Source organism: Chamaea fasciata, unplaced genomic scaffold (assembly GCF_029207755.1).
Source record: "Chamaea fasciata isolate MVZ Bird 193981 ecotype frontalis unplaced genomic scaffold, bChaFas1.0.hap1 SCAF_6, whole genome shotgun sequence".
Lineage (NCBI taxonomy): Eukaryota > Metazoa > Chordata > Aves > Passeriformes > Sylviidae > Chamaea > Chamaea fasciata.
In genome coordinates, this window is record NW_027094091.1 from 23,718,501 (window position 1) to 23,746,483 (window position 27,983).

Below are 27,983 nucleotides of genomic sequence, written 5' to 3' on the forward strand. Positions count from 1 at the left end.
TGTGTGGTATTTTAAGGTAGCATTTATAATTATGTTCTTTTCTGTTAGCAAATTGGAAACCACTTTTTTTTTTTGTTGTAAATGTGCAGACTTGTACTTAAATCTTCTCATCAGGGAAAACAAATAGCACCTAGTTGTTCTGAGTCCAGGCCTGGGATTGTTATCAATAGGCTAAAGAGATAGTAGCTGCTGTTTCTTCTGACATTTTTATAGTTTTTAAATGACCTTTCCTCTACAACTGGATGAAATGAACTGCATGTTCTCTTTGAGTGTGCTATGAAAGGTTTGGAAATAATAGGCACTGAGAAGTCCCATAAAGCAGGTCTTGAAATGGATTTCTTTCTGTTAACTGGGATATGGTAGGATGGAGAAGCTGAAATGTATGCATTATGTGTTCAAACATGCTTTGGACTCCTAAATGACAGCAGGGTCAAGTATGTTTAACAAACAGTCTCTCCTAAATTAAGTGGTTGCTACTGTTGTATGACGTGGTTCTCACTGCCATCAATCTCCAGATCCATCTTGCATACCTCTGTTGAAGACTTCATCCTGTGACCCTGGGTGGTCAGTCCCCTCGTAGTAGGAGTTTCCGTTGTGCAGGAAAGTCCCGACGGCGCGGCCCTGGCGTGCGTGTCCCACCGCGTCACTGAACACCTTGTTTATCTGCTCCTCAGAGGGCATCCACCAGTCAGGGTTGGAGGTGCAATGCATCCTAATGAACTCTGCAGGAAAACATGCAAGGATAAAAAGCAACTTGTCTTCGCAGCATCTGGTACTGCCCAGGCGTCAAAAGCTCATGGGAAATAAGAAAGGAGGTATTGCTGCTCTACTTAAGCAGAAGTAAAGCCTTATGGGGGATGCCATGATAATGCCACTTGGACCTATTTTATTTCTGCACAAGAATGTTTTTCCACATGCAGTGTATGTTGTTATACCTGAGCTACCTAGGTGACTCATGGGACCTGGATATAAAATCCCTTCTTGTGGAAATTCAAAGAACTAATTGGGAGTGAAGGCTGTCATTCATCATGTGCAATACGTGTGGAAGCTAACATGAGCCAGGACATATTTCACTAGAAACCTGTTGGTAGCTACACCTCAAGGTGATCGCTGTTGGATCTTTCTGACCTCCCTCTGCTGGCTCCTTCAGCATCTGCAACCTGCAGGAGCCTCCAGCCTTCAGGAAAATGTCATTGCCATGATTTTAGTTTGGTGCTCCCGTGTGTTTGGGATATCTTACTTCTAAGTTCTGCTATTTTCATCTCCCTGTATTTTACACCTATTTTTTCAGAGACTAATTTGGCCTTAGAAATAGCTGAATGAGATCAGAGGGCTGATTTGGGGAGCCTTGCAATAGTTTTCAATGCAGGTGAAAACGAATTGTACTGCATGTATTTTAGCTATTTAAATAGCTGCTGTTGCCACATACAGCTATTTGTATGCGATGATTACATTTTTTTATAATTCGTTTTTCAGATTCTTTGACGTGCTATATGCTAGATTTGCAGAAGGTGCCCTGTCAATTCTGGAGTTGTAACTGCTAGACATAGCTCAAATAGATGTATTTGAACTTTGAAACATCCAAATATGATTTTAAATATGAGGGCATCTTATTAGAGATATTGGACATGCTGTGCCTCATATAGAAACTGAGCTGCTTATTTATTCTGTAACATTAGTTATTCCCTCATGCAGCATTGTGTGTCCCAGGATATTTTTAAATTCTATTTTCTACTGTTGACAAGCCAACAGCACAATAAGTGGTGTAAGGTAACTTCATTACTGTCACCACATCTCCAGACAGGGAATGCTGTGCTTTTACATGAGTTCCCGAGCCTGCAAGGTATCTCATCTGTTGGACAATTAGGATGTGATTTTTGCATAGCTCCTCCAGCAGTGTGTCTGCAAAAGTGATAGCAATCTCTGTTTTAAATTCATTTCCCTGGAAATCCACACAGGCAACAGTAATTCCTACCTAGTTACGTTCACATGTGCCCCCACAGACTCATCTTTTTCTCAGAGAAATGGTTACCATGTAAAGAAGTAATGGTATAATTTAAGCATGCCAGAATGTTTTAAAACTGGTTCCAGACACCAGTCAGTTGTAGGAATATATTAAAAATGTTTATATATATTTAAACTCTGAGTGCAGAGAGAGAATCAATTTGCACTCCCTGCTATGGTGGAAAGGCATAATTAGCTGGGTTGAGAATTAGCCAGACACTTGTTACCTTGGCTTGTAAATGAGTAGGAGCTAGTGGCCAACTCTCAGCACTGGAGAAAATTGTCATGTTCCCACCTACACATGAAAGCCCAAAGGGAGAGCTGTCTACTCTGCTTTCTTAGCTGGTCATTACATACTGCATGTTTTGGCTTCCTCTTCAAGCTTCTGAAAATTAAAGAAACTACCCTTTCTCTTTCTCCTGATGAGTGCTCCCCACGTTATGTGTGTCCAGAAAAGAGAAATGGCCTCAGAAAAAAGAGTGGCCACATGCAAAATTCCATGTACAGGTAAATTTACTATTAGTCTTGGGAGGCAGGTGGGAGAAAGGGGAAGAAAAGGGTATCAACACAGAGCTTGTGTGTACATTATTAGGTGATACTTAAAGTAACTTAGTAAATGCTGAAGTACTTGTATCCAGCCTTCATTTTCCAGGAGAACTTCTGGGCCTCTGAATCTCTCTCTAGACCTCTGCAGCATGGTGTACAATGGACTTGCCCTTAAATTTAGCTCTGATAGAGTTCTGGTAGAGTCTCATACAGCAGGTCAAAAGATTATTTTGTAGTACAAAAAGAGCTCGTTTGCCTAATTTGTCTGTATGTAAAATCTGAGTTCATTACCTGGTTACATCAATGCACCCTAACCACAACTCTTACCTACCTAGCCTTGTTGGATTCTTCTACCCCTTAATGGGAAGAGGCCCATGTATCTGATGTGCATAGCCACTTTGGACTACAGTTGAATGAGTGACAACATTTTTATCACTGCCTGGCCACAATATAGCTTTTTACACTGCATTGATTAGTAAAACATTCTTGAGTTAATTAAACCAAAATTTTATGTATCTGCTCAAAAAATATTACATAGTTAAGTCTGAGTTAATTAAAGAAAAAATAAGCATATGCATTTATACAATGCAGATGTTGATACTAAAAGCATATTTTTACTTCAGCTTTAAAAAGTCCTGTTTCGTATGTTTTATTACAAAGCTTGGTACCAGCCTTTTCAAACAATTTTCGGAAACCAAAGCACACAACATTCTTTTCAATCTGTACCCTTTCTGTGCAATATCCTCATGCTCTGACATGGTGAAATGCTGGCAAAATTCCACTCCCTCTCCAGGCTAAACACGGGAGAAAGTTATTCCCTAATATTTTCAGGCAACGTTGCGTGAGTATGCCAAAAATAAGTTAAATTCTTGACAACGCGCTTGTGTACACTTTGTAGGTAATTAACCTGCAGGTGTTCTTGACCCTAGAAGATGTTTCAAAACCTACTCTGAAACCCAGCTTCTAATCCTAGTGATGCACTGTGATCTTGTGCATCATATCCTTACCAGGCATCAGACTGCAACTATTCCTTTGATTAGTTTTGTTGTGTATCAGTGTTAACAAATGACCTGAGTTTATTATAAAGGAGTGTATTCAGCATTGTCTGGTTTTGCTTCACTGCTTTTTAAAGTGTATTAGTGTCATGTGCCCTTGCATTTGTCACCTCTCTTAAATAAGAGGCCTTGTTTTTTCCCATCAAAAACACCCAAAACACATATATTATACATACATACACACTTGTATGTATGTATGAAAAGGAAGTGGAGGGTTTCTGGGTGCTTGTCACCTGCCTGTGAAACCCCTCCTAGTTCTGCAACTGTCAGCCAAATGCTTCTACTGAGCCAGAGCCAATGTGGTGAAATGAGATCACATATGGTGGACACTGAGCGAAAAGATGCAGTACCTCTGAGACATGTTACTTTAACTGGATCCAGAGGACGTCTTTCAGGACCTGTCTCTCCTGACTGCACTGACCTTTTCCTTTTCCCAAGGCCGCATGAGTACTTAAGCTCATCGGTTGTGAAAACAAATCTGATGAGATAGCGAAGGAGCCGTCGTCCGTCTTTCTTGGAAGAATTTACAGCCTCATCCCACTGTTTACTAGTGATGTAGACAGGGTAGTTGTTCAGCAACTGCTTACTCCCCTGAAAAAGTGAAATATTTCTGTTGCTTATCTTACAAGGCAAATAAGTGAAGATGTCAGTTGCAATAAAAGATATGTTTTTAACTATCCACAATACTGACAGTGAAACACAACCCGAAGTGAACGCGTAATTGCTCCTACAGAGAATGAGTACTTCTAAAATTACATTTCCATTTTCTAGAACTCCGATTGGGTGAGGTACGACAAATATGTTTTGAGAGGTGAAGCTATTGATATTTTCCCCTTTCACAAGCAGGTCAAAAAGAGTTAAGAATCAGCAACTGGGCATAATATTTAAGTGTAATGTTTCTTCTTAATATGGTAAAATGCATAAAAAGGGTCTTTGAAGAGTGTGATCAAATGGATCACTTCATCACAGCTGATAGTTTTCCTTCAGAGGTGATTCTTTTGGTCTATTTTTGTAATAAATTTATTACTTCTGTAGAACACACCTGAAACTTGACAGCAATTATGTTACTGTGAGAAATGTAAAGAAAATAAATAAAGGAACTATGAAAACTAAAAGCTTCATTATTATTAATGAATGCTGTATTAACTCAAATTATAGCTTTAAAGAAATGCCACCATGTCAGCTGGAAAGAAATTTTGCTTTTAACCTTCATAATTTGTGTGCTTCAATATTCCAACATTAAATGAATGCTGTGGGACTAATTATGGGGATTCCTGTAATCCACACGCATTATAAACCCTCCTAAGCCAATTGTACCTAAATTGTGTTTAATTCTTGTTACCCATAAAATGCTATAGGTCAGGATTACCCAATTAATGTAAGATGATATTGTTAATATACTTGAAATAATTGAAGTACACAATAAAAACCCAAACCTCACCCTCCTAGAGACTCATTCACTATTACAGCTGCACCTCTTTATCAAAACACATAAGTCTAGAAGCCCAGTTAGTGAACTCTGTGTAGCTCTCTGGTTCAACAGGAGCTTGCAGGGAGCTAGAGAAACAGAGGTCTGATGCTCAGTGAGGTGCACAACCACATGCCACACTTGTGGGCAACTGCTGCAAACTTCTCACTTCCAGGCCTTTGATATCTGAAAACTATTTTAAGGACTACACTTGCCTTCTTTCATATACTTATTATAGCATCTTGAGAGACAGCTTGAGAGCATCTTTGAAGCTTTTCCTCAGGTATTTGCTTTTAATTTTTTTGCAAGTTTGATAAATATACGGGAGATTGAATTCAGTGAAGACTGTGCTGAGATTATCATTAGATAATTTGTATGATCTAGAGTCACACCACCTCCCAGTGGGGTTAGCATCACTGGGAGCTCAGCCTGTGTGACTGTCTGCTACTTGTTTGCCTTCTGCAAGCTGCTGGCAAAGACAGCTATGGACAAACCAAAAATGCTGCAAAGGAAGCCAAAATGTAAGGGAAGAGATGGGCTTTGTCAGTGTGAGGGGCCACTCCCCTCCAAACACCTCAACACTTCACTCACCTTCCTGTGGCTATAAATTCAAGCTTCTAACCCCTAAGAGAAAAACCCTTCACTTATAGTCCAGCCCTGTTATAATTTGGGGCTTTCTCTTTGCACTTCATTATCTCCTCACATCACTGCAAACAGGTCAGAGTCAATTCCTGCCCCTCCCTTCATGACACATGCAGCTGCTTTAGTTTTTGCCCAGTACATGAACCCCTGGGAAGCCAGTAAAAAGTCTAAAGAGCTCTGCCAAGGAAGAACATTACAATCCATCCAGACCAGCACCTTGTCCTCTTTCAACACTGTGAAGGAGCTGGGGAGGGAAGAATAGCAGAGGGGCAGCATGGAAAGCTCTTTGGAGGTTATAAACTCTCAGTGCTGAAGTAATTGTGATCACTCTGTCCCAGGGGGAGCTGACATGAGTACTCTCTTGGCTTGTTCCACTACATCAGTACAAAGGACCACATGATCCTCATGCTGGTACTTCATTTTTTTTCACCAGCTAGCTTCACATCCCTTTTATATAAAATAAGTTGTTTTCCTACTTTAGATTTCTGAAACCTACTTTTTTTCCTATTAAGAAACCCCTGTAGTGAAGCAATGACCATTTTTACTGATACCACTGCAAAGTATAAGCTGCAGGTAACTGTAGGTGCTGCCTTGCTTTCAAGCCCTGTCAGGCCTGGCTTATGCAATACAAGCCCATAATGGCACAGGGTAAGGCTCCAGGCTTGCCCATGTGCCTTAAGGACAGATGCTCATGTGTGGCTTTGCTAAGCAGCAAGCTATCCTAGAAGCTATTCTGTGTTTATATATATAACACTGATGAAAACAGGGTGCAGAAAGGCCCAACATCTAGATTTCATGAGAGCTCACATTGCTGTTAACTGAGCAGAGTGTAATAAATTTTGTGTAACTCCTCAGCCTCAATTTTATCACATTTCTCTCTTGTTCCCCCTGAAACGGTGGATTTTTTCCCTCATTCTTCTTCAAGGCATGATTTAGTGTTATGCTACTCTGTTAAACAATTACTGGATTCCTGCTACAGATACACTTTCATTGCTTCCTCTGAAAGTAAAGCACTTCTGGGCAAAACATTCTCAGTAAATATATGATGTGGTTTGGTGTGTCCAGCAGTCATTAAACTAAAACAAACATAAAACCTCCCAGAAATGAAATAAGCAGACTCTGAAGGAAGAATCAAAATACAAACAATCTCTGCCTATATTTGCACATGATTAAATGTATTGATAAAAGATTAATATCTATGTGTTTAATTGAATAAAAAATTCTGTCACACTATGACAAGCTACTCCTTGCGAGACATTACAGAACAGCCTCAGTTTTTACAGTACTTGAAAATTTTAGCAAAAGAGCATTAAAAAAAGGAAAATGAATCCTTGGAATATACTTGAACGGTAACAGCTAGTGATAAATATAAATATGTACATATCAATTTGCACACGATAAAACTGAATGGAGGAGCAAAGTGATACACACCCTGAAATACTGCATGCCATGTGCAGCCACTCTCAGTCACCCAGCTACAGCTGTCACCAGGCTAGCCCTAGCCTAATTCTACCCACAAATATGGTGTTTCTGAAGAAAGACGGGAGGAAAACTACCCAAAGCAAGGCAAGCACACTCAGCAAAGTCATTCTAGATTATACTAATGATGTGTTTCCTCCCTTTAGGGGATTACTGTAGTTAAGGATGACATTTTTTAACCTGTTTTTTACTACTAAATGCCTACTGATTTATTTGCCTACATGTCTGTAATGAATTATCAAGCATAAGGAGATGCAGCTTGTTTACACTGTACACTACCTCGGTTGGATGGTCTGTTGGCTGTGGTACCATGAGCTGGTTGTGATGCTGAAGTACGGTCTTCAAATAATCTAAAACCGTCTGGCAGGGCACTGCATGAAACAAATTGCAATTACTGTATATTAGCTATAAAGCACAAAATAGAACAGCAGTATTAAATCAAGCAGTGTTCCTTAGTACCTGTTTTCTATGTCTGTGAGATTTATTTCAAATAGGAAATACTTCTCATTTTGATCTGTGCAGATATTTCATTTAATAAATGTACAAGTATTGTATTCCCTATACTGAGATCTCTGAAATTACTTTTATTTTCTGCCCACTGGTTTTCAAAGGGTTCTTTCCTGAGTTTGAAATTATAATTACTTCAAATACAAATTAGGTCAGCAGTAATGATAATAAGAAAAAAAAAAAAATCTGTAAATACTGTAAAAATCCCAGACCATACAAAGGAGAAAACATTTATTGAACCTAAATAATGCATTTATTAACATGTAAATATGCTCAAATGTTTTTCAAACTACAGTCTGATTAAATATACTAAAGAGATTCAATGACTCGTATACTTTAATTTCTACTCCCTCCCTCCTCCCAAATTTGTTATAAAACTAGGTGTTAGGCAAATTGCTTTATTTCTCTTTGCCCTTGCCCTCCCCCCTTTCCATTCCCATCACTCTCATCCTTTTCAGTAGTGGTACCAACATCCTATTCCCTTCTGTTGAGGTGATAGGTTAATTAGGGATGATTCAATTATGGGTCTCTCTTAAGCAGATGCTGCCACATCCCTGATTAACTCTGGAGTATTTTTGAAATACAGCTCTTTTCTCCTGAGCCTGAAACACCACAGGAGAATTAAGCAGATATTAGCCCAACATTACAACTGACTTGTGCAAGATGAAATAAGCATAGTTTTTAAGGTATGACTTATGACTCTCACATCTTGTGTGGGTTGTTTTTGTAAAGTATTCAGATTTAATCATAGCTTCAGCTCAAAACCCAGAAGAAATATTTGCATTCATTTTTTAAATGACTATTTCTTGGCATCTTATTATTTTTTTACACCTGAAAAAATGTGGTGTTTTGGGCTTTATCTTAAGCTGGCAATCTGAAAGCAAGCACTGAAATACCTGAGAATGTCTGAAGGTAGGATTTATGGGTATTTTGCCCTCTTCCCTTGGCATTCACACCACACAGCAACTGTGCCCTTGTCTAGGCAGCCAGGGTGCAGAACAAAATTACTCTGTGCAAAACAGACCCTTTACTGTGGCATAAGAGGACTTCCATCCAGCAGTCTGCATACAGAAGCCAAGCAAAGTGCCTGATATGATGAATAAAATCCTGCGTTATTGCACCCCACATTGACTTCTCTATAAAGACAACCCATCATTGTATTTACTCCTGCTTCTGTTTTTTCACACAGTAACTAATCTCACTGCAGGCTATCCAAGGATGTGTTTACCTATGTTCTTCCAAGGGGATGGGGCTCAAGCAGCAGACAACAGGAAATTACTTAACCTGCTGTGTCCCCAGCAGATGAAGTACAGCTTTGCTTTAACTCTATGCTGCTGATAAAATGCCTTCTTATTACCAGTGAGAAACACGGAAGTCCTAAAAGCTGGCTGAAGCTTATAAAAACTTCTGTCCTCATAAAAAGCAGTTATGTTTTGAGCACAACACTGTATGATTTTTTTTATCATTGTAGTGACTGGAGGATGCTGACCACTTCTGACTTTAAAGAGAAGTTCTACTGTTTGCTGTTGGTACAAATAACCTCAGCCTTTCAAACACCAGGTGCTACTTGCAAATCCAGACTTCTTGGGCTGCCATATTAACTGAAGCCAAGAAGAAACCACAAAGAGAGCAGCATGAGGTGAAGAGTCAAAGCATTGGTTTTGCTGCTGCTGCTCTTATGGCTCTGCAGATACTCTCTTTGCTGAGAACTGTTTCCTCCAAACCCTTCAGGAAATGTAACTTTGTAAGAGCCTGGGGGTCCCAGCTGGGAAGATGAACAATCATTAAAGTCTACTGGTTTATTTATTTTATCTTTGATGTGGTCTCTACAGGGTTAACAAGATCATAGGTCCGAGGGCTGATACTCTGCATGCTTGTGCAGGTATCCACTATCAGGACATCACCAACAGGGATTTGCTCTTACAGCAAGTAGTGGGAGAGATACCAACATCATCGAGATAACACTTTTTATGATTTAGTAGAATGCCTGTGGGGAGGCAGTAATTTTCCTGCCCATTAGGGAAGAAGTTTCCACAGCTTTTACTTTCTGAAAGTGCCAGCATCTCAGAACAGACACTGGAGATGACAAAGTAGCCTGGCCTGCAGAGAATGAAAGGGCAAGGTCTTTGGAGGGGCTAAAGGGCAAGGAGAAGGAGGGCCTACAGGGAACCTGGTGTGCCAGGGAAGGTTAGTCTGGCTAAGATGTTAACCAGGACACATGTTGGAGGTGGCAGGTGTTCGCTGTTATTGATGCAAGTTTAAAATTTTGTTATTCTAGGTATCTGTATGTTGCAACAAGTGCTTATTCAGCACAGCTTGCCACAGCTTTCTCTGCAGAGAATCCAAATTTCTAATAAATAGTTGAACAGTGATTGTGGTGGTCACGCACTGTGTCAATGACAAAATCCAGGCTATGATCTCTCAGCCTGAGCTGCAGCACAGCACAGCAACTCCCTGGACTAAATCCTCCTGGCAACAGACAGCATCAGTGGGTAAAACACAGTAGAACTCAAGTAGTCATCTCCCAGTGATGCAGTTTCTACCCACAGGAACATAAACCTTATTTCAAGTCTGTATTTTGTTTTCCTTCAAACTGGGGTTTACAAAATTTTTAGAAAAGAAATGGAAGATGTTTGTTACTTGTTACATACTTAGTGGTAAAGTAATTTGTTCCTCTTCTCTTAGCTAAGCCCAACACTGATGTTTCATAGGTGCTGGGCTCCTGCTAAAAGCAGAATCCCTACACCTACTTACAGGTCGGTACAGCTGAAGGCTGTGGGTCTTTTGGCTATGCCGTGCATCAGCACCCAGGCAGAAAGTTACCATGTCTTCCAAAAGCCTTTCTCAGGGCACATTTCCCAGGAGCTGAAACCAAGAAGTGCAATGTTCTCTGTGCCCCAATACACAGAGATTGGCCAGGTCTGCTGCCTCTCATCTTCCTCTCTCACAGCTACCTCTGCACTATTCGCAAGCTGAAAGCAATGGCTGTATGCTTTCCCTCATGGATTAAAGTATTAAAAACATGGGCTGTGAACAGAAAAATCCCTCCAGAAATTCAACAGCATCATGGCAGGTTTTCAGAATTTCCTGAATACAAATATATTTGTATTTTTAAATCATGTTTTGTAATATAACGTTATGTGACACCCTGAATATCTAGAATACTCATCAACCAAACTTTTCATCTCATCAAAACTATAATTTGGCAAGATGTTGCCTGGTACTAATGCCATTATTCCGGTTTAGCACTCTATTAATTGAAACTGGCATCAGCTGTGCAATTAGTTTGTCTGGGCTCAGTATCAGGCCAATGAAACCACCATCATCCAGGACATCTCATGTCCTTTAAAAAAAAAAATCTGGTACTATTTCCATCTTTCAGTCTTCTGAATAAATTGTATTACAAAATATTACAAAACATAAAGAAAATTATGGTCTGAGCTGTCTTTTTCATGTTTGGTTTAGCTCCTGAAGTGTAATGTCCAAACCTCATGGTTTTGAAAACATGATGGTTTGGTAACAGCTGCCTAGTGCCTGTGGTAAAAAGTTGATGTGCACTTAGGGATGAAAAGCTGGAGTGCCCAAGCAGCTACTGCTCTTCAGCTGTCCCAGCATTGGGAGGCAGTTGGGACAAGCAGCTGAGGCTGCAGTCCCGCATGAAGCTGCGGATGAATGTGTGATAGCACCCAGAGTTACAACAGAAATGGAAAATATTTCTACCGGCTTACTATCATCATTAAATTGGTGTGACTGCATCATGTTACTCTTTGTAAGTACCAGAACAGAAATACTCAATGAGCAGTTCCATATTACTGATAAAATATATTTCCATCTGATAATGGTCCAATACTGTTACTAGGATATCATAGTTTTCCTTTACTGTGCCAGGGAGAGGAAGCCTTCTCTAGAAAATGCTCCAGATTTAATTTCAATTATTAATTTGCCACTGATCCAAACTTCTGCTTTTTATGCATCACCATTAACTTCACCTCTAACTTATTTGTTATGCTTCTAACTGTTCTTTTACTTTCCCTCTAAACTGGTTGGTTTTGTAACCAATATTAAACGTTTCCTCCTAGATAGTCTTTTGGGGCCTTCAGTAACATGTTTTTAATCTTTCCCAATTATCACCCCCTCTATTTTTTTTTCTTTTTAAACCTTGGCCTCTAATAATTGTTTCCAAATTTTTATGAAGAGCCAAGAGCATCTCTATTATTGGTTTGAGCTGGGTTTTTGCTCATTATAAATGTTACTGGGACACAATCACTTACATTGGTATCTGTCAAAATGAGAACTCTCATTTATCCTCCCAAAAATGCAGCCTCCAGGGTAAAACGTTCCAGTGCTGTTTATACTGCCAAAGCACAGCACTGTGAAGAGATGCTTGGGCTTGCTGTACATAAGGCACATCTCCAAGGTAAATAAAGTGTATTTCCAATGTCTCCTGCAGCGTCAGACAGTCCCAGTGAGAAGGGATGGCTCACCCCCAGTTCGGCTGCATGTCTCTCTGCAGTGGCCTCAGCCCCATAAACAGACAATAAGAAATCTGGTTATTCTGTTCATTAATAAGATTTTGTGCTCTGTGGTTGCCACTGGCTAGTATTCCTCCTTGTGCTCCTCAGAAGATGAATCCCTTAGCACTCAGGACCATTTACCTCTGACTCACTAGTGAGGAGGAGAATTGGGCAGGGTGTACATCTACATCCCCCTGCTCAGGCCAGCAGCTGTTAGCTCAGACTGGTTCAGCACTGCTCTGCGTCCTCCTTCACCTGACCTTGAGCGAGGCTTCTCTCAGAGTTCATTGCAGGGCATTTCTAAATTGATGCTTGACTGTCAAAAAGATGTAACAAATGATAGGGAACGTGCTGATGAACCACAGGGCTGTGTGAATTTCTTATAACATTAATGGAGATGCCTTTGCTGCCTAAGATTTGGACAAGTGTGCACGGCTTGGATTATTTTAGCTCATATGGTCATTTATTTCAATAGTCAGCTGAAAGCCAGCAAAAGCTGCATGGATAGTCCTCGAAGGCAAGTTGCTTGGGGTGTGATGAGCTGGAAAAACAGCAAGGGGCGAGGAGAGGCGGGGGTTAGGATCTGTGGAGGAAGTGATCTCAGAGCTCAAGAGCCTGCAAATATGGCTATTTGTGACTGGATGGTAAAATAAAATCAGCACCCATTTGTAGTGAAAGGATACAGCAGAAATCAAAAGAATCAACATTATATGTAGGAGGGTGGTAAAGATTTCTTAAACTGACCTACATGCCAGACAAAAACAGAGAAGGGAGAAAAATTCAAGCAAATATCCCATTTACTTTAAAAATCTCTCTCAGCTGTGTTTCCCAGGCAAATAATTTAATTTCTATAAATCTGCATCTGAAAAGCCACTGCACTTTTAATTTTCTTTTGCAACAGATTTCTTCCAGAAAAACGAATGTTCCCCTCCCATACGCCCCTGGGATGTACACCTCTGCATAAACAACAGATTAAAAGAGATAAAACAAGGCAGCTGTGCATCTCATTTAAGTGATGCTGCCACATGCTCCTGTGGCTTTTTTTTCTTTTTCTGTGCTCTCTCACTTTCCTTCTACTCATTAGAAGGAGCCTCTTCTTGTGATCCCGTTCAGCATTGATGTCTTCCTTTTGGAAGGGACATCTTCTGTAAACCCCTCTACTACACATTTCTACGGCTGTTAACTAACAGGGAAACCAAGAACCCCCCAGTGAGAACGGAAAGCAGTTTGTGTCACAAAAACCCAAATGTTCGCTTGCAAAGGCCAAACTAAAGTTGAGACCTGGGAGTTCATCCTTGACAGGCTGAACTGCAGCTCCCCACAAAACTCCCACCAGCTCCGTTTTCCCAAGTAGGCTGAGAAGTCTCCCAAACTCTTTTGGATTTGTATCCAGAAATGCAGAGAAAACAGATAAAGTAAGCCCTGGTCTGCTGCAATTACATGTTTCAATAAGTTTTTGTGCTCAGGTTGGTTTAGCAAAGTAAGCTGTCACCCCCAGCAGAAAGCAAAGCCGTGCTACAAATTCAAAGGAGTTCTTGTGCCAAACACTGGGTGACCATGCTCGAGGCTCTTTCTTCTCACAGTAACTTCACACTTTGAAGCTGAACAGCAGAGCGAGGCCACAGATCAGACCAAAACATCCAAAACATCAAGGGAAACCAAAGAAGTGGTTAAATGTGAACATCAAGAAAAAGGACAAAAAAAGGGGACATGAAAAAGTGTTCATCATAACCCTTGATGGCTGCTTTATCTATACTGTGGCTGTGGTAGGCTCTTTGGAAACATGAGGCTCTGAAAGTATAAAGGAGACAGGATTTGTAGGGAAAAGTAATATCCTTTATTAGATCATCCAATAGTCAGGAAGAAGAGTCAAGCTTTGGGCATACAAAACCTCCTGGAAAACTTGTCTGACTTTTTCCATGACGATGACATGAACTCAACCTGCAAATCCAACTTTGCTTTGGCTACTTCCAGCCACCATGAATGTAGTCTCCATAGGTGACTAGGACTCAGCATTTGAGGTGGTTTTCCTGCCCCATCCCTCTGCTATTTGCTGGTGTATTTTTTGCTGCTGGGCTAACGAAGTAAGAATAATCATTGTATTTATCACACACTGCTTCATTTACTTATTAATTTATATCTTTCCACTACTTTCAGACTGGTTTATCCAAAACCACACAGCAAAGCTCGGAGCACCAGGAGGCAAACCCTAACTCATGAATTTAGACCTTTGCTTTAATCATCTGGAAATATTTTCTCCTTTTCAGGTAAAAAGGTGTCAGAAGATCACGCTGATAATAATGAAGAACTGGTTAATATCCTCATGGTTAAAATCCACATCCTTTATGCAGCTCCACAAATATGTCATTAAATTCACTACTGGGAAAGTATCCCAGCCACAGTAATTTCTATACAGAAGAAAGAAGCTAGGAGATACTTTTCTCCTCGTGTGGATGGATTACTTTGTTTTATTCTTAATGATCTCAAAACCTTAAAGAGCCAATGATAAGTTTGCCAAACTCCTTCCAGGAATTACCTAAACTTTAATTATTTTTCAAAAGAAGACAAGATAACACACTGAATGAAAATGTTTCTCTTCTGTTCAGTTGAATTGAAAACTGAAAATGTTTAGTTATTTTAATATTTTTAATATTTAGTATTTTAATATAATTTTAATATTTTGCTCTTAAAAAAACCAGCCCAAGCACCGATACATGATTTTTTCCTTCATTTATTCTACAGCTGGAACCATTAAGATTTCACACAAATTTAAGTATTGTTTCAGTAAAATCAAATGGGTTTTTTTTTTTTTGAGAAAAAAAATCTACCCATCCAGCAACCAAAATATACAGGATATTTTATCCATGTAATTGTTTCTCTCCAGTGGTGATCAGCCATAGAGAGATGCTAGGCTACAGCCAAAAAGATCCTACAGAACCGAAGGGCTTCTACAGCAACAGGGCAGAGTCCTGAAAACTGAAAAATCTTATTTTCTGTGTCCAAAAGCTACAGGAGGATATGTCTTCTGTAATATTTGTTAAGAAAGAAAAAAGTGTCATAGCCTTTACATCTGCTGAGAAAACACTCTTTTTCGCGGTAGTCTCTTTGTGAGCCTTGCTTTGCAAAGCTAGAGGCAGAGATGTATAGCGGCAACTATTTTTAGATCGCAAACTCTCATGGATTTTAAAAGGGCTTTTGCATATGGAAAGTAAAAAAAAAAGAAATGCAAAGTATTTCAGGAGAAGGATAAAATGATTCATATTGTACAGCAGAAGGGAGGGGTTGGTGCTTTTATACTCTGCTGGTAGAGTGCTAGTGGGAAGCACAGCGACTATGGGGATGGCATGGTGCACACTGCCACCGCCCCACAGGATCCCCTGCCAGCCTCGCCCAGCAGCTTTGGACCAGCTCCCCAAGGATGAGAAGAGAAACCAGCTTTTTTAAAAGTTCTGCTCTTTCAGTAGAAACAGTGTGGCAACCTTCATGCTCACCTAGTTGCCGCCTTGGTTGCCTCTCATCGCCTTCCCTGGCCCATCGGACGGCCTGCGTGAGGTGGATGAACGTGCAGGGAAGAAAGTCTGTGCTCTGAGATTACTTTGATGTGATGGATGGTGGCAGACAACACTGACACTGCAGAAGGCTTTCTCTCTCCCTCCTGAGACATGCAACACTTTGACGGGCAAAAAACCAAAAAGGCTCAGAGAAAAAGCTCTTCAGAGAGCTGGGCATTTCAAGTCACAGAAAAATCTGTGATGAAAGCTTTTTAGGTAGTAGAAGTTCACAGAAGCAAAATGAACGCTAGAGACAAAAATAATTAGACATTGCCTTTAGTTGATTTTTGATTAACTTTGCACAGTGGTGGCTGTGTAACTGCCTAAGGATCACTGTCCTACCACGTAGCAAAACCTGAGGGAGCTTCTGTGGCTCTTAACACTTCTGCAAACACAGGTCACTTCAGACCTATTTGGATATGTCACCAGAAAGCAGCAGATGTATCTGATGATGATTTTATGTTGTCAGGTGAAGTCCTACCTCCTGGCACATTTTTTATGTTTGTCTGCTTCCTTTGATACACTGTTAACAAGGAGTTTCATGACTCCTGGGGGGTGTAAAAGGATTATGATTATGCATGTTTATCACTTTTAAAGGGAGATGAAGGGTAAGTATGATGACCCAGGTAAATACTTGCTGCTTAACCCAGCATTAATCCTAGCAAAATACAGGCAAAATACAACAGGATTCAAATGACAAAGAACTAAATAATACAATTAATTCCAGTCAAAATGGTCTTATGGAAAGTAGATCTTGCCAGACTAACCTGATTGCCATTCTTTGATAAGCATATAGATTCCCTTGAAAAAGCTGGGCTGAACAATATAAGATACCTAGACTCCTGAAGGGCATGTAACTCACTACCATGAGTTAGTTGATTGCAAAAGCAGCAACACTCAACACCAGTAGACTAGACCATATACATATTAGGAACCTGCTACTGACATCTCAATTATTTGTCATTGCAGGAATCATCATTATAACACATGTTTCTAGAAAGGCCCAACAAGGATTAACAGCACCTTCAATACTATTCAACATTTCTAATCAGTATCACAAAGTTAATTCAAAAACAATTAGAAAAATTCTGGATGACATGGAAGTTGACAAATCAGCAAACAGTGGGCAAGCGGGACAGTCAGAGCAATCTGGAACACTTAGTACACGAACACAGACAAATAAAAAGTGGCTGCTTCTAGGAAGAAATGTGCACAGAATGAGAAATTCAGCTGCACAAGCCACCAGGGAAACCATGGGTGCAACCGAATAATCTATCCACCTTCGATCAGGCTCATAGGAACATATTGCATGCATTTCCAGTGACCAGATTTTAAAGAAGTTAGCAGACGGGGAGAAAGAAAACTGCAAAGAAGGATTCAAATAATCTGAGAAGTTTTGAACAGCACTGTTTGCTTTGTTTATTTAAAATGGAAATTAAGTCAGATTTCAGTCTGTAAGTACCTTCAATCAGAAGAAGTACCAAGACCTCTAGAGCACTTCATTTAGTGGAGCAAAGCATAAAAGTCGGTGGCTAAAAGCTGATTTCAGGTAGTCAGGCAGGGAACAAGGCACGCATTTTCGCCACCGTAATTATGCACTGGAACCAAGTGTCAGGTAAGAGATGCAGCCACTGCTCACCAGAGACAGAAGGCCTTCTGAGATATTGCTTGAGTCATATACAAGTTATGCATTAGTCAAAGTCAAAAAAATTACTGTGTTCAGTACAGGTGACTGAATGAAAGCTGTCAGTCAGAATACAGACCCTATATTTCTGGTCTTACACACCTGAAGGTAGGACTCAACAGGAGTTGAAGTACACACAATTCCCTTTGTCACACAGTACCAGATGATGTACTAACCACTGCTGAAACCAGTGAGAGTGCATGAGTTATGGTACCTCTATATTTTTCGGAGGGGTGAGGGAGTTACTCTAAATTTCGGGTTTTCTTTGCACTGAACAATGCTGCTTATGGGATTTGCAAGTATCCCTACAGACCAATGCACAAAAGAAAAACATGATATGATATAAATAATGCATAGTACATCACTGATAGCTGAGAAGAATTATGAAGACTACTGCTTGCATTTTGCTCAGATTTTGCAACTGCCTCTACATGTTAGGGCAGTAGCTGGTTACTGCCTTCTTCCTTTCTGCATAGTTGGCCTCTTTGAAGTATTTTATCTCTTGCAGCTCATGCTTTTCTGCCATTCAGAGATTAGTTCGATTAACTTTTCATGGATCTACCCTAAGCACTTCAAATTCAGGTAAAAAAGGTGCAGTTCTCTATTGTTTATACATGTCAAAAAGCATGTTGCATGCTTCTTTCTTTGCTAAATTCCAATTTGCCTTTTGTATTACTATTTGAGGTGTATTTTTGCCTGTGCTGAAAGTTCAGAAAATATAGGTCCAAGATATTTTGTTCATATCCCATAGCACGCTTCAAGTATCTTGGCTCACCTGAGCAGTGAGAAGTCCTAGGTTTAAAGAGCAAGAGAAGCCTCTCACAGAAGGGGTTTCTATTCCATTTCTTTCTCTCGCCCAGTGGCTTCTAGGTATTGCTTAGCTGGAAAAGTTGTTATTACTTTTATTTTTTTTTTTTTCAGAATTATTTGAAGATGAACGGGAGGAGATATATTAATGCTTCTCACTAAGCTAGCAGCAATTTAAGAAAAACTGCTCAAGGTAAAAACCAAAATTATTTCAGGTAAAACCATGGATGTAACTTAAAATAGTTTCCTAAAGTAATGAAAAAAAGGAGCCCCAAAAGGGAATTAGGTTTATAAGATGCAATGTCACTTAAAGAACAAGACAGATAAAGAGTTATGAAAGCATATGTTTGAAATGACTATGACAAACCACCTGACAGTTGGAATTTGGGATTACACGTACATCCCCACCTGAACACACCTTACTAGAGTAGGACTCAATAGTCATAGAGATGAGTGTCTGCAGGTAATTTTCCACTGGGCACAGCTATAGGAATTTTGGCTGGAGATAAATTCCAGTGTTTGAGTACTATGACTGAAACCTTTAAAAATGACTAGAACTTGAAATAAACTATTACCCACACCATTTTTATCACCAAATGACAACATTATACAGCAGGAGATTATTTACCTGGAATGCTCTCCAACTTTCTACGAAGCTCTTCATTTTCTTGTTGCAATGAAATTACCTCCTGCTCTAGCTCTTGACACCGAGGGCAGTAACCTTCCTCCTCTTCCTCCTCTTCCTCCTCTGGAAGTGTAGAAGATGATGGATGACCATGAGATTCTGATGTTGCTGGAGAAGTCCATCCACCTAAAGTGTGTACTGGAGAGGCTGAAAGTGGATCCACATCTGCCAAATGGCTAAAATCATTTATTGATGAGGTGTTCTGAGAAGGGAAGCTCCCAGAAAGCAAATAGTTCTGAAGGGAATCAGTAAAAACTCTCAGAAAGGCTGAGGTTTGTTGTTTCTTTTGCATATACTGCATCTCTATGTCTAAAATGTCTGATGTCTGACTATGGACCATTTTCCCGAGCTGACATTGCTCTTGTCTTTCACTATAATTTGGGTTTTCCTGCTTTATACAAGAAATCATGGACTGAGAGTGATTGTTGTCCAGTAGTTTTCCACCACAATTTAAGAGACTTAGAACCCGGCTGCATTGTTGAGCAAAGGCATCCAGAATCATCCGACTCTCTGCAACAAAAGAAAAGATGAATCACAGAAAACTAATGCAAAAGGTTATGCCAGGCAGTAGAGCTAGATGAATGTACACAACTGTTTACAGTAGCATGCATTTTATTTCTGAACATATTAAAGTGATGGCTTCTGCTTTAATACTTCTGCAACACTGTGATTTAAAACAATCCTGACTCTGTTTCTATTTTGAGAGTGCCCTTGTGCCCTTGCTGTTAATCAGAAATGCATTGTGATGATAGACACTGCTTACTGACATCTTTCAGAGGGATTAAGTCAGGAAAATGGGAAGAAAATACAAATTGCATTCAATTTACTACAAGCTCAAGTAAGTTCTGCCCTAAAAGCCTATTTCAAGCTGCTGGAGGGCATTATCTGTACATATTTGTAGGACTTTGCACCATACCTTTGTCCTATGCCCAGTTCCTCTCCAACAAGGCTTCCAAGCTTTGTTTTTTCTCCTTTCTGTCTTTGATGCACTTCTTTGAGATTGGGCACAGGACACTTCACACAACTGACCCTCAATTCCATGGACTTTGCTTCTGTTCCTTTTGCTCTTGGTTCCAGATATGTCCAGGAACTACTCAGAGTGATAAGCACAAACCCCCACTCTTAAATCAAGCAAAGGCATCCTACAGGTTTGCGGGCAGGCCAGTGTGGCACAGAGGAGAGCGGAGTTCTTCAAGATGCTCTGCATCTATCAGGAAACTCTACATAGGGTTGTGCAGCAGTTTCTGGAGACAGCAGCTCAGCTCTGAAGTAGGGTAGGGATGCCGTGCTGCACCTAGTCAGCTTTGCCTCTCATGACAGGAGGTGTCATGTCTCAGGCAGCACGAGCAGCTACAAACCTGCAGAGTAGGATGGCTCATTTCTGCAATGTCTACATGTATAGCTCAAGCTGCTATATACTTCCTGGACCCAGACAAAAAATGACCAAGATGTTTATGATACAATCTGTTAGGCTTCCCAGTAAAAACAGTGGCTTTAATTTTTTTTATTTTTATTTTTTTTTTTTTTACTTTATTCAAAGCTAAGTTCCTCTAGGTATCTAAACAGATATAACGAACATTTTGCATAAGAAAAAAAGGCTGGTGGGTTAAAGAGCTGCCAATTTTGCAGAGCATTTCTCAGGCAGGCTTGACTTTTAGGAAGTGACAAAATGCATTTACTTTTGAAAAGGCAACCTGCTGCAGATCCATGAGACTAAGCACCCCATAGCTTCATTTAATGTAACTTCACCAGTAGCCTCATCAGTCATCACACATAATACATAAAGAACAGAGAAGTTCAGAATTCAGGCCTTCAGGAGGTGGCACTTTTCACAGCACTTCTTCAAGATCCAGAAGATACACTGTCAGGTGGAAAATCTACTTTACACTGAGGTCAGTACAGCTGGCTTGAAGAATATTTGAAACAACACTAATTTGCATTTGTACCATCCTCCAGATCTCTGCAAAGAGGGCAGGGCTGAAGCAGCATACAAATACTTTCAGTCTCGAATGCAGCCAAAGAAACCTCCCTGGCACAAAATGCAAGGATGTTATCTCCTGAGGACTTAACTGAAAAACCAGGAACCTGAGGTGGGAAGAGGAAGCCCAAGCCCAGTGCTGGGTTATGAGGCTGCCTGGGGCCATGCAGGGATTGCCCACGGACTCCATCGGAAGGACTGGAGTGGCCCTAAGACCGCTTCAAGCACCCTTGCCATCAGCCTCCCGTGTTTATGAGCATATCACACTCCTGCAGACGAGTTCAGACTAACAAGGGCAGATTTCTCCAACACATCTTTGATCCAAAGCATTATGCAACGCTCTCTGTCCACACCACAAACTCCAAAGGGCAGAAATGCACTGTGCCCCCTTTGCAGGTGGCTGCCGATGAGGTGCCAGGTGCTCTAGCGCCCATTACCCACTGATTCTCCTTCTCTTTTTCTACATCAACCTGAGGCCACCTGTCTTTAACCCTTACAATCACTGCAACTGCAAAACAACACAGCGGATGTAATATGAATTAAAAGAAGAGAATCCTGGTGACATGGCAGCTTTCCAGCTGAAACCTGATAACCCAAAAGGAAATCAGGATATTCAAGCATCACTAAGAACCCCAAGATGTGCTTTGCCTTATTTCTTTCCACATTTCCCCTTTAAAATTATTACAGGATGATATTGACTGTAACTTTCCAATCCTACTACAGAATGTTTTTTTTCATTCATTTTAATCCTATAATCTGATTCCAGACCTGAAGTCATCTATACTTTATTTGTATTTTAATCATTATTGTCCCTGTTCACAAAACAGTTACGTATTCTTTGCATATCCTTGTTGCATGGGGACAAGATATGAATGAAAAAACTGAAAAGGGATTAGACTATTATAAGAGATGTTACTCTAATATTATGGTTTATTCTAAAAACAGTGAAAAGTAACCTGACATTCAAATTACTAGTTTTGAAGAATATCAAAATACACATTAACATCAGTAAAGATTAAATTAATTATTAGTTTCATTTTAAAATTTAATGCATTAGGCACATTAACTGGGATAATGGTTTAAAATTTAACTGAAATTTTATACAGAAATTACATTATTGATTTAATCTTCAGTATCAGATCTACTACAAAGACACAGTAACAGCAATTATTGCTTTTTTTCTTAACTTCAACCCATACTCAAAGACATAAAAGTGAGCCATGACAAAGCAGGGCTTGCTTGAAAGGCTAACCCAGAGATGCACAAATGCTTCTTCTCTGGGTACTGCTAGACAGCAATAGTGAGGGATGCTCTCAGCATATATTCTGGAAATCTCTGTCTCTGTACTGAAGTAGGTTTGCTTTGAAGAGACTTCTACACCAGTAATGGTGCACACACCCACAGTCTGAACAAGCCTAAATAAGACTAATAACTACAGCTATTATGATGGCGAAAAAAATAAAAACAAATGTTGCCCATTTAGCATATACTGTAGGAATTGGGATTTCAGCTTTTACAGACTGACTATAATTAGAAATGTAAGCGCTGTGCAATGTCTAATCACTTAAGAAATGACAAAAAGTTGTTTTTATGTGATTACTACTGAATAAACACCAATCTATGATTCTTAATTGATTTAATATAATGTATGTATTTTCTATGAAAGTAGGACTCTATTGAAATCACTGCACTGGACTAAAACAGTATAAGCAGTTTATTAAAGTCTTATTGTGATATTCCTTTTCCTTATTACCTTGCTCACCAACCATGTAATTCTAATGTCTCAGACCCCAGAGTCTTCAGTCTTACAGAATTTCTATCGACTTTAACTAGACGTTTGCCTGGAGGTGGACTTGCTGGATAAGACCCATAAAAGTGCTAAGAGAACAGGATTAAATTGCTAAAAACATAAGTATTCCTAACTACATTGTTTGAGACTACAAGCAACCAGAAGATACTATCATATGGCAAAGCAGGTACCAACTCCCAGACACAGCATTCATCTTTACATCTTTTCTCATTGACGCTGGACTAGATCAGACAGCTTTATTAATAAGCATTGTGTTGGGTCTCAGTGGCTCCGGATTCAGGTTGTGGCTTTTCCATAGTTTCCTTGTATTCTTGGCCAGCTGGTTTAAGAAGTCATCTTTGTAAGTATTGAGTGGTTCTGAACACCATACTCCTCTGCAGGCAATGTATTCATTGGTATTTAATTTTCAGCAAGATTGTGATGTTCAGGTTCCTTAGCAATTTCAATCATCTCACTCTTCACCTTGCAGTGACTCAGCCCTCTCACCTGATTATTTATATTTCTTGATTTGTTTATTATGTTTATTAACTGAGATCCTGGGGCAGCAGCCTTGTACTCCTCAAACTGGCCTTTATCCAAGCATAGAGACTTCATCATTACATTTTTAGATATGACCAGTGCTGTAAATATCTGTGCTTAGGTGACAGAATTGAGAGCATTTGACACCTCCTATGACTGAGCAATGTTTTCTTGGGCATTTTGCCTGAAGATCATCGAGACAGTCCAGTGGATTAAGACTACAATTGTCTGGCCATTTCAGTACTCATCTGAGAGATCTACTTTCAGATGAGGACTTGCAATTTCTAAGGTAAGGTAAGGGAAGCTCAAAACACCAATTTTCACCTTCGCTGTTCACGAAACAAACTGTTTTTCTGTCTGGGCATAACAGAGCTTTATTAACTGGTCATTTTAAATATGCCATGTTTTTGGCACTGCTAACAGGTGTTACCAGCTCTGGTCTTCTTCCTGTGCTTTCCATGAAAGTCCACTCTAAATTTTAAGCTGCACTGTAAGGTCTACATCATGCTTTCCTAAGGAAAAGGACTTTCTTTGGTGGATTATGGTACCGTTCAATGCACAAACTACCAAAGACAGAGATACACATTGTTCTCATCCCAGGAAAATAATCTGCAAAGATTAATAAAGAATTGATGTTTTACAGAAGAAAATGGGCATCTGCTGGTGCTTTGAATGAATCCATCTGTGTGGCTCACAGCAGCAACAGCAGCCAGAGTAACCTCTAGAGGAGACAGAAGGATTGTATTGCAGTGCAGCTTCACATTTCTCATTGTAAGTTGACATTTCTTATACAGGATCTTTCCCCACACGATGGGATCTCAAACTAGATTTTTCTTCACCAAGGCACTGGGTAGAGAAGTTCTGCTTTTCATCCTTTCCCTAGCCTCTCTTCCTGCAGTTCTGCTGGAGTCTGGAGGACAGAGTGGTTTCTTAGAGAGCAACTGAGGGAAAATCTGGTTAATCTTGGAAAGAGTTCTAACCATTAGAAAAAGCTGCAAAAATATGGAAGCATCTTTAGTGACTTGTGTTTGAGGTACCCACCTTCCAAAGCAAACTTGGAGCTGTGAATCCCAACAGGCCAGAAATGTCATACCCGAATTTTAAGAATCAACTGCATTAAGTGTTTAAGTTGCTGGCACAGAGTTAGTCATCCCAGGAGTGGTGTTTTACCAGCTATTTGCTCACTGTTGCCTGCATAACTGAAAAGGTATCAGCAAAAAGAGGGGTATCTCTGAAAAAGAATTTAGGAAGTGGGTGTCCCTACAAAACTGCCCTCAACCCCTTTATTCACATAAGCACCTGTCAAGTGCTGAGGATTAACTAAGTGGGAAAACTGTACCCATCATGGATGGTAACTGCCTCATGGAGAATGCACATGCAGCTGGACACCTGCCAAGGGGTTGATCTGTCCCTCCCTACAACACCCACCACTTGAGATGAACCTCTGGCTAAGAGGGGTTCTGGGTCTGTTCCCCTTGCTGCTGTGGGGAGCCCAGAGACCCCACAGGTGCTGGCCAAAGTACAGGGCTACTGTGCATGGCAAACATGCAAATGCTCTCACTGCCCAGGGGCAAAACCCCAACTCCGCTTCCCCAGAGGCAGCCTGTGCTATTAAATTGGCTCACACATTAGTTAAGAGAATTTCAGGCTCTGGACAATGGGATTTCTTCACATACATACAGCACAGGGGTCCCAACTAGCTTCCTGCTCATCTTAGTGGTGCTAGAGCTCCCAAGAACAACGTGCATGGTGTTACTCCATCACCAAGCAGGAAGGATGGGCACATAGCTCAGCAAAGCATCCTTGCCTCTGGGATTAAGATACCCAGGAGATCTAAACCTTGCCTATTGCTTTATAGAAACACAGAACGTTTTGGGTTGGAAGGCACCCTAAAGTTCATCTAGTTTCAAACCCCTTGCTGTGGGCAGAAGTTTCTTCCACTAGACCAGGTTAGTCAAAAAATCCATCCAGCCTGACCTTAAAAATACTGCCACATGGGGCATCTCCACAGCTTCTCTGGGCAACCTGTTCCAGTGTCCCATCAGATTCACAGTAATTTTTTCTTCTGCATATCTAACCTAAGTTTCCCGTCTTTCGGTTTGAACTCATTACTCGTTGTCCTATCACTTCAGTTCCTCTTGAAGAGTCCCTCTACAGCTTCCTTGTGTGCCTCCTAAGATATTGGAAGGCTGCTGTGAGGTCTCCATGCAGCCTTCTCTTATCCAGGTTGAACATGCCCCACTTTCTCAGCCTGTCTTCTTCATAGAGAGGTGCTCCAGACCCCTTACCAGCTTCGTGGGCCACCTCTGGTAACAACTTGCGCAAAATACCACTTGTACACACGGTAGCAAGTTTCTGGTTTGTTTTCTCCTGTTCTGTTGGAACTTAAACCTGAGCAAAGGTTAAGCTGGGACCCCTGCAGGAACCTAAAGTAAAGCCTGAATGTGCAGTTGAAGGGACAGGAACTTCAAAGAACTTTGGTGCAGAAGTGGCAGCTCCTTCACTATCTCTTTAGTATAGAACTAAATCAAAGACAAGCTCTGAAGCCTGCTCTAGTGCCTGGTTAACACAATGTACTCAGGAAAAAGAAAGTCCAAACTTCTGCTCGTCAAAGGCCAGAGGGCTTTGCTGTGAATATGGCCTCATATATCATCTACCAGACAGCTGAATGTTTTTCATGGTGTCATCTGCTTCTGTAAAGAAATGTAGGTGTCACATTTATCATCAGTGTTTTGATTGCGGGCCACAAAGAATACTTAAAGACCACCATTTGGGCATTACATATAAGAAGAAATTTCATGAAGAAATATGACCTTCTGCCTTGGATCACAGAACTATGCCCCAGAGATGTGAATTCTTTGGCTAATCTATTCAAGTGTTAAACTTTTTTGGTAAAGTACTTGAATTATTTGTAACAAGACATGCTAAATTCATCAAGCACAAGGCTACTTCTAAGCAAAAATAGGCACTAAAACATAGCCATATATCCTATTAACTAGCGTATCTCCCTGTTTAGTAAGGAAATGTCATCACATTTGTTACAAAGGCAAACAGCAACATACCAAAACAGGATCCAATTTTTCTAAATAAATAAATCAATGATGTGTCAAAAATTAACAGATGAGTTAATATACCCGATGTTATCAAAACCAGATGGTGCTTCATAATATTCATCCTGTTCAGTCAAACCCTGAATATATTCTGGACCATCAGTATATAAAATAGGATGCTGCTATTTGTGATGGCAAACAAAAGCAATCATGCCTGCCAAGCACATACTATAACAGGCAGCATTTCAGCTCTGCTAGACAGAAAGTAATTAGAATGCTTTTAATGTCCAAAAGAATGATGCTGATAGGCTGCCACAGATGTGTAGATTTATGAATATTTATATGGTGGTTTATAGCTGACACTTTTATCAGTTGAAGAAGATAAAATATCTGCCTGACTCAAAAGCTTGACAGTCAGGTTAATAAAATCTCATTAAAGAGAATGACCTATGCAATTATATAGGATTTATTGTAATTCATTTTTGATTGTACTCTGCTTAAAGATGCAATTTCCCATTTCCTGGTGCCAAATTTAGGTTGCATATCAAGATCTACGTGGTTTTTAACTCCAAGCCATCACTAGAGGAAAGATATGCGTTCAGCATCTCGGTATCTTACACCTTTAAAGAAAAAAAATAAAAAATAATTTGATCTCCTGTTTGTCACTGCATCTTATGAAAACGGTGCAGGCAAGCAGCCGATCTATTTTCTTTCCGTTAAAATCACCACCTCTCTATCAGCAGCCTCTCCATTACCAGCAGCTCCTTCGGTACCCGGCCCCAGCCTGCCGCCCTCCCCGGCGGAGCGGAGCGGGGCTGAGCGGAGCGGCCGGCCCGGGGCTCCCCCCGTCCGCCCCCGCCCCGCCGCCGCCGGCAGCAGCAGCTCCCTCCCTCCCTCCCGCAGGTGCGCACGGGCCGGCGGCCGCCTGCCCCGCCAAGTCCTGCGCGGCTGCCGGCGCAGCCCCCGCCGCCGCGACCCCCTGCCCACCGCCCCGGGGCGACGCCGGCCGGGCAGCGGCCCCGCCCGCCGCGGGAACTTCGGCGATGCCCGACCACCGGACGGAGCCGGCCGCCCGCCCCGTCCCCGCCCGCATCCAGCCCCGGGGCGCGGGGCGCCGCCAGCCCCGAGCGGGGGGAACCCCGCGGGCGTCGCGCCCTTCGCCGGCCGCCCGGGAGAGGGGAGCGCGTGTCGGCGGGGGGGGAGCCCGCAGCCCCCATCCCGCTCCCGCCTGCCGCAAAGTGCCCCGCGAAGTTGCGCGGAGGAGAGAGAGGAGTTGCGGGTACCTGCGCTCAGCTCCGCGCCGCCGCCCCCCGCCACCGCCGGGCAGGGGCCGTAGCGGCCCGAGGAGCTCGGGGCCGGCGGCGGCGGGCGGGGGTGGCCCTGGGCAGCGCCGGGGCGGGCGGGCCCGTTGGGGAAGGGGCCGTGGGGCGCGTAGGGCAGCGGCTCGGCGGCGTGCGGGAAGGGCTGCCCCGCTCCGCGCCCGCGGGGCACCTCCACCATGGTGGGTCTCTCATAGCGCTTGGCCAGCGCCGCCCGCTTCCCGGGGAAGGTCTTCAGGACGCTGTAGGGACCCCGCTGCTTGTAGATTTTGGGGGTGCTGGGCCCCTCCTCCGCCGGCTGCATCTCCTCCTCCATCCTCCGCCGCCTCCCGCGGCGCGGCGCGGCCCCGCTCCGGGGCTGTGTC

The 27,983-nt window shown here is 41.6% G+C and overlaps 1 protein-coding gene across 1 annotated transcript; it reads right to left on the reverse strand.

Moving 5' to 3' along the window:
• Nucleotides 1-24: 24 nt before the first annotated feature.
• BEND4 (BEN domain containing 4) lies at nt 25-27,934 on the reverse strand. Its single transcript, XM_066184952.1, has 5 exons — nt 27,583-27,934; nt 18,886-19,452; nt 7,474-7,565; nt 3,956-4,196; nt 25-722 (listed from the first exon to the last, which is right to left on the reverse strand). Exons 1-5 carry the CDS (start codon nt 27,932-27,934, stop codon nt 505-507), a joined length of 1,470 nt encoding a protein of 489 aa, XP_066041049.1. The 3' UTR covers nt 25-504.
• Between the last annotated feature and the right edge of the window lie 49 nt (nt 27,935-27,983).

Excerpts from the sequence above, each read along its gene's own strand:
- BEND4 (XM_066184952.1), bottom strand. The coding sequence starts at position 27,934 with ATGGAGGAGGAGATGCAGCCGGCGGAGGAGGGGCCCAGCACCCCCAAA. Across the intron at positions 19,453-27,582 it reads CGGCGCGGAGCTGAGCGCAG|AGAGTCGGATGATTCTGGAT; the intron begins GTACCCGCAACT and ends CTTTTGTTGCAG. Across the intron at positions 7,566-18,885 it reads AAAGTTGGAGAGCATTCCAG|TGCCCTGCCAGACGGTTTTA; the intron begins GTAAATAATCTC and ends TGTTTCATGCAG.